The 11,901-nt window shown below is 36.8% G+C and overlaps 1 protein-coding gene across 1 annotated transcript; it reads left to right on the forward strand.

The window, feature by feature from the left end:
- Positions 1-438: 438 nt before the first annotated feature.
- Positions 439-5,853, forward strand: vip (vasoactive intestinal peptide). The gene is made up of 6 exons (XM_085296317.1): positions 439-563; positions 1,428-1,532; positions 2,052-2,156; positions 2,902-3,027; positions 3,784-3,889; positions 4,291-5,853. Coding segments are annotated over exons 1-6 (453 nt in total). The 5' UTR covers positions 439-561; the 3' UTR covers positions 4,300-5,853.
- The last annotated feature ends 6,048 nt before the right edge of the window (positions 5,854-11,901 follow it).

Below are 11,901 nucleotides of genomic sequence, written 5' to 3' on the forward strand. Positions count from 1 at the left end.
CAAATGTCCATTTTCAGGATGACAACGAAGGGCTACTATACAATAACATTTATAAAATCATGCTAACATTTGAAATTCACAGCTGTTTTATTCTTATTCTAGTTTCCATCCAGGTCTCAGAGCTTTCGGTTTCATTTCCAGTCCAATTTCCAGTTTTCCCTGACCTGCACTATAGTTTTGCACGATGAGGAGCTCATGGGGAAATGATCAGATGAGTCAACATCAACCCTGGCATATAAGTTAGTTATTCCTGCGTTTAATCAGAAGAAACAGAATAACACTCCCCACTAATTCCACCATAGGCCTCTTTGGTTCCGTGAGCAACACCAATGACGAAAGCAGCGACCCACTGACGTCTCAGGCCCCTGATGAGTCTGATGCTTCTTGAGGAATATCCAGGTGTATAAAACGGCAGCAGAGCTGAAGGTAAACAGAAAGACAAAGGAGAACGAGAGTGAGGAAACATCGGAGCAGCAGTGTGGACATAAAGAAGCGACTCAAGATCAGGAGTCTGGGCAGCACAGCAGAGAGAACCAAACCAGACAACTTTCTCTACCGCACATGTAAGATTTTCATTTGTATCATAGTAATTCTGGGGTTCCTTTGAGAATTCGTGTTTGTTTTCGTATTTGGTGGGGTTTTAGTTTTGGTGTTATGCCCGCTTCCATCGGCTTTTGGAAACGCTTTACTAATAACTGAAAGTTGAGTTTTACATTGAATAAACTACTTGTTTTGGTTTAAACAGCAATTAGAGGCATTACACTTCTTGACGAAGGGTAATAAAACTCCTCGACATATCCGCGCTGTGCACAATTACGCATGGGACCGCGCCAGATGTTTTTCTTTCCTGACAAAAGTAACAGTGTTTCGTAACGGTTATATCCCTGACAGCCTTTCGAAGATAAACGCTTTTATTTCGTTTCTTCAGTCAACATCGAACTCTCACTGCACTGAGAGTCACGGAACTGAGTAGTTAAAAAGAAATTTTGAAGCAGAAAGTTACTGATAAAGATATTTAGACTTCCGGTGATAAATTTACTCGTGGTATTTTGATGGAGATCGCAAGCGTTTTCTCAATAACTCTTTTGAATTATACATTTCAATACCACGTCAGATTGTGCCAACACAGTCAAAGTATGTGGTATGTGGAATTATATCTTTAGTCCTACCCTGTGACGGCGACGCGCGCAATTGCGCATTGGATTCCGATGGCTTCTTGTCTTCTCTATGTCAAGATCGGCACCAAAGGGGAAATTAGTTAGAGTTCGTTCCACAAATAGTCCTCTCTTCTCTGCATTTGCCTCGAGAAACTGAACTGGACTGTTGCGCGTAATTCCGGATAAAGGATATCCTTCCCCTGTTGGCACGATCAGATATACTTTCTGTGTTCCAGAATGAGCATAACCCTTCACCATTTCCATCTTCAGGTATAAAGCGATGGTACAACGAACCGGCCCCCACCTGCTTCTCCTAATAGCCCTGTGCAGTGTGTTGTACTCCCGGACCCTAAGTCTACCGCACACAACCATAAGGTAAGGGCAAACACGTGTTATTTACAAAAAAAAAAAAAAATGTATAGAGAAGGAAATGTACCCAACACTGTATGGTAGGACGAACAGCTTTGTCTTTCGACTCTGGAGCCGAAACTTTTATGTTCTTGAGTAAATTGTTTAACTTATTGGTTTTGCTGAGCGCAGATGACATGGATATGAAACTGAAAGAGTGGGGAAAGTTTCCTCGGTAATAAATACAATGAGGTATGCGATTAACTGCATTAGCTGAATGAACCGTTCATTAAATGTAAGCATCGGACTTCTACAATAGCGACCACTTTGGAACTATTTAAGAAACTTGTTGGGGGTAAAATCTGAGATATTTGATCATTATTTATCATTACACTATCATATTACTGAGAAACTTACATGATTTGTCATACGGCAAAAGCAATAAAAGATTCTGTTACAATCATAAGCACAATGGGTATGTCTCCGGTTTAGTTTGGATTAAAAGTATCCGGGTTTTTAATGTGAATGCCTTGTGAATCTGTGCAGAGCGACGAGACACGCAGACGGTCTGTTTACCAGCGGATATAGCAAACTCCTGGGACAGCTATCAGCACGGAGGTACCTGGAGTCTCTGATTGGAAAGCGGGTCAGGTAGGTGAAATAATCCCCCAAAAAGCATGCTAAATTTCGCTTTTGAGAAAGCAGTGGTTCTTTCTTATGCCCAACCCTGTTCTTTTTATTAAATGTATATAATGATTCGTGTTTAGGCTTAATAAACTCGTGTGTAACTCTGTCAATCCAGACATGAGAAGTATTTAGAGGCGTTTAAAATATTTTCGGATTATATAGAAATGTTAAGTTTTCAGAAAATTCTAAATAAATGAATACATAAACAAAGCTTATTATCTGTAGAAAATTTCTTTGTTCATTGACCAAAACCACAGTCAAGGACCAGTTGTTGACCATAAACCATCAAAATATGGGTGCTAAGGAAAGTAAAGTACAGTTTGTTTGTTTTTTACCTTAAAGCTATAAATTAGGTTGAAAGTTGATTTTTCTCCAAACCCCCAAAGTTCATATTTTATTTCATCGAAAACATTTAGTCATATAATCAAATTAGATACAAATAAAAGAAATGAGTCCAAGAAGACTTCATAGAAATGTTATATTTACTTATATTTACAATTGAAAGAGTTCATGCTTTTTGTAATTGCACATATATTTTAAAGGTTAATCAGTGACATCACATCATGTTTTTATATATTCTAGAGGAACACACACCCATGCACACACACATGACAACATGAGTCACAGACCATGAGCTGCACTGAGTTTGCATTAAGACCTGCTGCCCTCTGAGCTATGGTATCACTCTGCTGTCATCTCTTCTGTTCAGTGATGAGCTGATGGACGAGCCAGCAAAGCGTCACACAGACGCTATCTTTACAGACAACTACAGCCGCTTCCGCAAACAGATGGCTGTCAAGAAGTACCTGAACTCTGTCTTATCAGGAAAGAGAAGGTAGGAATCAGTTCTTGTGTTCACTTTTTATCTCACTGTATACACAGATAGCTTTCTTAGTTTCTGAAGCTGCTTATGGATGAACAGAAGAATACATTAAGAAAATAATGGAGCTAAAAGCACATTTACTTTGATTACTTCACTCCATTTTGATGGATGCTGGTTTTATTTGATGTATAAATGAGCTTGATGGTTGCAAATCACAATAACCAGTTGGTAAATTGATAAAGTGGCTCTGCTCAAATGTATTTATACATTTTTTATTTGGGTATTGAGTAAAGCAAATTTGCTGAATATTGTGCAAAACATGCAGCATTTGCTTTAAGAAATCCTCATTTTAAGGTTCATTGACTAGACTGTTTGAATTACCTGGACATGTATTTGTAAAGCTACTTTTCTACAAAAACAATAAATACAGAGTCCGTCGGATTCATAAGGGTGATAATTTGTACATTTGATTATGTGAAGAAAAAGACCTTTAGAACCTCAAACGGAATAAAATCAACTTTGGTTAATATATATGTTTGTGCATCTTCAAAACTTTGTCACTTCAATCACTTAATACACAAATAAAAATAGTACACTCATCTAACTAGAAGAAAATACACTGAACAATTGTTATGGTTTGTGAAGAAATATGGAAAGGGATAATGACAAGTCTTTCAGATTATTTAGACCTGTCAGGTGTTTATTTAAAAAAAAAAAAGTGTGGATCTTGAAACCCTCTTTCCTCCCCGATGTCCTTACACCACACAGCCTAGAAGATCCTGTAACCAGCGAGGAGTCCAGGGATGAACCCAAAACCTTCCAGGAGAGCTACGACGACATAAACGTAGACCATCTCCTAAACAACTATCAGCTGGTAAGTACAGACACATATGCACACTAATACACAGTTACTTGCAGGGGAGAGAGAGCATCAACATCAATGACACCTATTGGTTTCTTTTGACTCAGAATTTTGGAGCCTTAAAACGTGAGGCATGCTAATGCCAGCAAGCGTAGTTAACAGCCTACATTCATAAACTGTACAGCTGCAATGCACAGACATATTACCTGAGAGTCAGTGCTAATTAATTAAAAAGTGCTAAAAGCCACCAAAAGCACAAACAATGTTAAAAGGTCCAGTTTTATGACAAGTATGAAGCTAAATTTCTGAAGTAACTTTTCACACAATTAGTACCTGACTATTAGTCAATGCTGTGTTATGTATTGCAGCTTTTAACCTTCCTCTCTGCCTGTTCTTTGCTGTTCTTTTTGCAGGCACTTTGAGGAGAAGTCCATGCTCGAGTGAATACCTCAAGTCATCCTCATGAAACCATTCATTCAGAAAAAACAACACCGTATTAATCCAAAGGACATTCAAAAGTCAACCAACAATGATGTGTTCTCCAGTGTGGTTATCTAGCTATCTGTTCATCTACACAGTACACATTTTCACTGTATATATACCACATATATATGCACAATGCTAATCGCAAAAGAATTTTCGGGCCGCACTGAGCAACATGCATGTGTCAACAAATGGCAGCAGTGGATAAAAAGGAGGTCGCTCTTGTTCTATTAACCATTTCTGGGGAACAACAGCAGTGTTAAATTTAAGAGAATTGTGTCCCATGAACTTTCAGTTGAAAATTTGAGCCATTGACTATTGATAGAAAAGTGTGTTTTTTTTAATAGCATACCGGTTGATTTACAGTGGATATACTGGCTTTACTGGCCAATATCAAACATTCATTGGAAGATAAACATGATTAATCTGTCACAAACCTTAATTTGTCAGACAAAGGTTTAACTTCCAGTGGAAAAAAAACAATCCAAAATTTTATCTAAGGATCTTTGGCCCTATCCGCTTTTGGGATTTTAAATGACCCAGTCAAGTTAAACTAAAATAATAACACTCAATCCAATTTCATTTGCACAGAGAACATTCCCAGTAAATTTCATATTCATGACATATTAACTTTGGTTTTAACTAGCCAGCACTTGTCAAATTAACTTTAAATGGAGCATTCAAATCTATGTAATTAAATTCAGACTCATTTCATTAACTGTCAGTGGAGCATTGGTACAGCTGATCTTCAGTGGAACATAAACAGTGTTAACTTTTAGTGAAATTACAGCTTTATGCAAATTTCATCAGGCTACTTGTCACATTTTGATTTTGTGATTACTTTTTTTTAAAATTAATTTTCAATGGATAATTTCCCCTGATTATTCCTAATGGTATAACTTTTCCATTAAATTTAATCAAATAATTGACATGTTGAATGTTAATAAAAACTCCATTGTTTTTAATGTCTTCATTTTTCATTTCAGGGTATCTGTAATCCTCTCAAATTTAAGTAAAGCATTTGTCCACTCAAACTATAAATGAAATGTGATTTATTTGGTTTCCAGCCAGAGGTACCATTTGTAAATTTGTTTATTTAGAAATGTTCAGTTGACCCATTTAATGTCAACAGAACAATAGTCATAAGATTGACAGTGGAAGATTTGATTGATTTCCTTTCAACAGGATAGATAAATTTATTGCTCTTTAATGTACAGTTGTGTTAAATTAAAGTGTTGTCCCAATCATTTTCAGTATTGCGGTCATGATCTGTGCGCACACCAAGTTGTCAGAGAATTCATAAATGTTCTTTTCATGGGGGATTCACAGGCGAGGAGGACACACATTGAATGGACACAGATGCATATAATCACTTTACATTATTCAGTATGTAGAGCAAAGAAGTTATAACTGTGCATAGACCTGCCTTTAGTGTATTTAGTGATGTAAACCAGTCACCAAATAAAAGATTTTGGTTTATTTTTCAAAGCTGATGTGTTTTGTCTGCCTGATTGTTTGATGAGTAGAGAGCTCATTGCCTTCTACACCCAGCTGATTGTAAGTTTGAAGACAAAAGTTTGTTTAGTGGGAATCTAAAGAAAAGTTGGCAAAAGGTTGGGTTTGTTTGTTTGTTTGTTTGTTTGTTTGTTTGTTTGTTTGTTTGTTTGTTTGTTTGTTTGTTTGTTTTTTTGTTTGTTTTTTTTTCATTCTTAAATGTGTTTCAGACAAGGAGGCAAATGTTTTGGGGTCAAAATCAGCATGTGAGTTGTTTTTCCTGAAAGCTGAACATTAAAACAGAATGCTATCTCTCTTACACAATCCTTTTTTCCCCATCAGATTTTAACTGTTTTAAAATATTATTGCTACTCTGGGACAACCAATCTGAATTTCTCAAAACACCATGAACATAACATGTAGATGATAACATGTCGACACATATGAGCATGAAGCACCAAGCGGCCTTTACTTTATCCCTGTGGGTTTCATCTGATTGACATAAAGATTTGTGACAGTGACATAAACAAACTGGATATACCCTGAGTGCATTTCTTTTGCCTCAACCATTTTCGGTGCCCAGAGAAGCAGGTGTTTCTGTGTGGGGATCCTATCAGGATCTGTTTTTAACAAAAGGCAATATGTTGCCAATGGCGATCCACACATCATGTCTCTTTCAGGACAATTATGCCATTTATTTAGAGTCACGGTCGGTCAACCGGAAAACATCTATAGCTTAAAAAATTTTTTTAATAAATCAGTCAGTCAGTAAAAAATACAGACCATGTTGAGATGATCATAAAGAAAACAAAATGAGCATGCCCCCTGTGAAAAATATGTTGACCACACCACATTAAAGAAGTTCAGTCACAAGTTAAAATGAATGTGGCGCATTATAACCTGTGATTCCTCAGTTGTTGTTTCTAAATTACTGTCGGACTACTTATCACATAGAGTCTTGAACTTGTACATTTTCTAGGGGAGAAGAAGATTTGGCAATAAGTAACTCAATTTATTGCTTAAAGACCCTTGGAGACCCTAGAAAACAATAAGGAGGAATTTCAGCACCATGGACAGTGACACTGGGATATTATGAGTTTTACATCTTTTTGTTTTTATTTTATTTTCTGATGTGGTTTTTCCAAATGTTTGCACTGGGAAGGGGCTGGATCCTTGTTTTTTTGTCTTTTGTTATGTCTATTGATATTTTGTATTATTGCATTTGCGGCATTTGGAGTTTTGTATTCTTGTAGAATGGGAGGGAGAGCTTTCAGTTTTCAGGCCCCTCTTCTGTGGAACCAGTTTCCAGTTTGGATTCGGGAGACAGACACTATCTCTACTTTTAAGATTAGGCTTAAAACTTTCCTTTTTGCTAAAGCATATAGTTAGGGCTGGATCAGGTGACCCTGAATCCTCCCTTAGTTATGCTGCAATAGACGTAGGTTGCCGGGGGATTCCCATGATGCATTGAGTTTTTCCTTTCCAGTCACCTTTCTCACTCACTATGTGTTAATAGACCTCTCTGCATTGAATCATATCTGTTATTAACCTCTGTCTCTCTTCCACAGCAGGTCTTCTATCCTGTCTCCCCTGGCCCCGCCCCTCCCTGAGCCTGGTTCTGCCGGAGGTTTCTTCCTGTTAAAAGGGAGTTTTTCCTTCCCACTGTCGCCAAAGTGCTTGCTCATAGGGGGTCATATGATTGTTGGGCTTTTCTCTGTATCTATGAAGCGCCTTGAGGTGACTTTTGTTGTGATTTGGCGCTATATAAATAAAATTGAATTGAATTTTACTTTCAGCAGTTATTTGTGGTTGGTTTCTTTATGTTAATATTCTCAGCTTTTTCGGTCTTCTCTTAGCTTTTTCTGTCTTGCCATTTTCTTTATTTTGATAGTCATCTGTCTCTGTTCCCATGTCTTAGTTTATAATTCCCCATGTCATATTTTCGGATTTAGTTCTGCATTGTCTCCCAGGTGTCTCCATTCTGCCCCTATCACCCCTCTGTGCGTTTATAGTCACTGTCTCCCTTTGTTCTTTGTCAGATTGTCATTTACATACTTTACATACTTTACTTAATTACTTTACCCAGTGTTGTGTTCTGTTTCTGTATCTACTTCAAGGTTCAAGGTTGGCTGTAACAAGGTTGTGATGAGGGGTTATTTGAGTTACTGCTGCCATCCTATCAGCTTAAAGCAGTCTAGTCATAGCAAAAAAGGGTGATGATGTGTCTTTCCACTCACTTGAGGCAACACTGAAGATGACACAGGCTTGAAAAGAAAAGCTAAAACCACCTGTAGAGAGGAGAGGAAGGTGTTTGCAACAAGATTGCAATACTAAATGCTGCCCTTTCAAAAGAATTTGCATTCGAGAAGCTGTAACAGAAGAACACGTGATTGTCAGATGTGTTTGTCTCCCTTTATCTTAGTGGATGATACTTTTTTGTTTTTAGAAAGAAAATAAAGAAAAATTTGGTTTAGTAATAGTATAAAATAATTGCTCGAAACTAAAGTTAGTTTGGAAACAAAAATAATATTAAACAATGTCAACTTGATCTCAAATCTTTCTTGACAATAAACCTGATTGGTATGTTTCTTATCATGCTGTAAAGCTAAATCAGGGTTTTCAGTTACACTTGTGTAAACAAACAAACAAACAAACAAACAAACAAACAAAAAACATCTTCTTTCAGCTCTAAGGTTTTGCAAAATTAGGGCATAAAGTAATAAATCTTGTCTTTAACAGGTCTCACCACGTGGTAAATGCAAATGAAATGAAAACACAAAAGTAGTGTTGAATTTTTACTCCAAAAAAGTAATTTACTACAGATTCCTTGTTATTATTCTTAAATGCAATCTAGCATGTTACTTCATTAACTGCCTGAGAAAATAATTTATTACTCTACTCGTTGCATTAGTTTTACATTACTCTGTAACACAGCCTGAAATACATTCTCACATAATTTCCAGTTAACAAAATAAAGCTGAGGTTATAGTCCCGCCCACTGACACAAATCCTAATGAGAACATACAAGATCTTTGTTTTAGTGTTTACCTACACAAACCCGATAACAAAAAGAACATTTTAAAACCCGTTCAAAGAGCCTTTAAAGCCATTCTAGGAACATACAGTTAAAAATGAAGGCTACAATGCTGCAAGCTGTACTGCTCGTCACCACCTTCATTAGCAGATGAAGAAGTAATTAAGGCGTCACTCTGGGTTCTCAGTTATGAATGAATACTTGGAAACCTCAATGTTCATGAGCACTATTGTCAAGAAGAGTGGCCCAAAATTTTTCCACAACAACGCAAGAGATTCATAAACAACAAGATGACAGTTACTTCAGGTTATTGCTGCAGTATGAGGTACAGGTTGGGGCTCCGTAATTCTGCAGTTTGGTTTAGCTTTTGTTAAATAACCAATGTTACAATGCAAAATGTGATGTGCTGTTGCTTATCAGGGGTTGCGTGTAAATAGTTTTAGAAACTGGCAAGTTCAAGATGATTTTTTATTATGTTCAGATACATAAAACCTTGGCATTGACAGATGTGTGTGGTGTACTTTGGTTTTGTTTAGCTTTGTTTTTTACCATGAATGTATGTTTTCAGAAGGAATCAATAAGATTTGGACTGGGTGCTACATAAAGAGCTGATTAGTGGAAAAACCTAAGATGATATGATTTTTTTTTCTTTTTCTTCTTTTTTTTACAAGAAAAAGTCAAAATAGCAGTGCTAATGGCTCACAGACTCGTAACGTCACTCCACAACCACAAATGAATGCATCTTGTTCAGTTGTATAGTTTGCCTATTATAGTTTATTAACACAATTTCTGATATAATCACAATTCAGCTTTTAGAAGTAAGTAAATAAGTATGTTACACCTTTGATTCCTATTTAGTTGGTCTTCACAGTTTTAATGTAAGTGTGTCGCACTAGATAATGGACTGCAGGTCTGTTGTGTCATGTCTAAATGATTGTATCATGACTAAAGGTCTAAATGTAGCTGTGCTTTTATCCATGTCGTCATTCTTCATGCCATTTAGGAGACGTCTCAGTTATCCCACTGTGAGTTTCCACAGCTTTGCTGTGTAATGACTCCCACTGTGGGAGAGAAAGGTTCCCTGAGATGAAGTTCGCGAAGCTTTCTCATTGGTAGCTTTCTCACTGATCAGCAAAGCATCAACTCGGGAATCAAGTAAAGGATCATCACATAAAGATTTCTTTGTTTTTTTACTATAATGTGTTTTGTTTTGTTTTTAACAAACTCTCCGTTTTCCTCTTTCCTCTTGCTAAACTTTTGGCTCTTGAAAGGCTCATCCATGGAGTTTCACAGGCTCCAGTTTTCCCAAAAGCATACTTCTTGATAATTCGGACAAGTTCCAATCATAGTGTCAACCTATGAGGGTAAAAAACCAAGCCCAAGCTGAAGCTCAAGTTTGCTTCTAAATATAAATAGTTTCACCAGTGTTTAGGCACTTGTGATAACTACCCCCAGATTGTATCCCTAAGTGGCTATGTCCATCATTTATGTACAGTCTCTCCTTTGCATGCACAAACCTGTCACGTCTACCTGAAGTAACAACATTTTACACTTTGATATGTAAGTTTTGTTGTCACCATCTGCTGACAAGGAAAGGAAAAAGCTACTGGTTTTCTAGCAATTTTCTTTTGTGATAACTGTCGACTGTTGAGATTGTCTGTGATGTTAGAATTTCTCTAAATCAAGCTGACGAATCAACATGACCTTAGTGGAGAAGAACAAGCTGTCTTTGTTCATGTGTAACAGATAACTCGAAATACTCTGGTTAAATCGAAGGTTAACAGTGAACATGTTAAACAACTCTTCTTCATAGCTCAATGCTAATCTATATTTTGGATTTCTCTTTTAACTGATAATTATGTTATGATTAATTTTTACTGTCCTTTGCCATTTTTACTATAAAGTCCTTAAATAATCCAAAAGGTAAACCATTCTTGCCCCCAAACGACTGAATTCTGGTGTTAGGTAAAAATGTAATTGCTTGCTTTCAGTTGTGACTCACTTTGTTTACAGGTGTCAAAATGGCAGCAGATATTTGACTCATAAATGTCATAAGCAACGTTCTGCAGGGTCGACCCACATGCAACGATCTTATAATTAGCAGGTGTTACTTGTTGTGGGTGAAAAACTTAAATTACTTCGCTGATTCAGTAAAACCAATCACCAATGTCAAACTGTGCTTGTACTGTAACACTTTGAGCTAAATGCTCACAGTGACGATGTTGACATGCTGATGCTTAGCACTCCTTACCATTTTCACTATCGTAGCTCAGTGAGTTAGCCTTGCTAACATTTGTTAATTAATCTGTCATCTTCTGCCACGTTGCCAACCAGAACTGCCTGCAGAGATCATAGAATTAGTTTTTCCTTTAGGAACACATGACAGGAAGTAAAGCAAAAAACATCAGGGATAATGAATTCACTCATTGTCCAGTGCAGTCTTGAAAAAAGACTACTACTCATACCTGCTATCCTCCATTACAACTATCAGTGTGGTCAGTTTACATACAGTCATCATGGGCATGAACCTTCAATGAATGAACAGTCCCAAATACCCAGCAAAATTGGTTTTGGAATGGATAAAGCACACTAGGTTTATGGAATGTGCCAGGAAACCAACTAGTTTAAAGGAAGTCTACCAGTTATGCGCAGATGACTGGTAGACAGATAGAATTATGCCAGAAGTTGCTATAAAAGTGTCTGGTTGAGATGTTGCTTGCTCAGGGACATTTAACCAAATATTAGTAGAGTGGTGTATAGTTCGGCCTACTGGTATACTTTAAACTACGTGTGATTTAAAGTAAATCCAAAATAAATTCAAACCTCTTGCTTTTTAATTTCTTTAGAAAAAATAATGCCACTGTAAATAGAAAAGTCCACTCAAAAGATACACAAGTAACTATGTCCTCTTTTAAGCATGGCAGTAGTGTATACCTTATATACTTTATACAAATATATACATAAAGTTTTTAAAGTGTGCATGGTTTTAAACACATGCAATAGCTTACACATC

Source organism: Mchenga conophoros, linkage group LG13, assembly GCF_057382185.1.
Source record: "Mchenga conophoros isolate Kocher_MC1m ecotype Shallow Benthic linkage group LG13, M_conophoros_male_GT1.1, whole genome shotgun sequence".
Classification (NCBI taxonomy): domain Eukaryota; kingdom Metazoa; phylum Chordata; class Actinopteri; order Cichliformes; family Cichlidae; genus Mchenga; species Mchenga conophoros.

Coding starts and splice junctions, on each gene's coding strand:
- vip (XM_085296317.1), top strand. Junction 1,533..2,051: donor CTACCGCACACAACCATAAG/GTAAGGGCAAAC, acceptor GAATCTGTGCAG/AGCGACGAGACACGCAGACG. Junction 2,157..2,901: donor CTGATTGGAAAGCGGGTCAG/GTAGGTGAAATA, acceptor TCTTCTGTTCAG/TGATGAGCTGATGGACGAGC.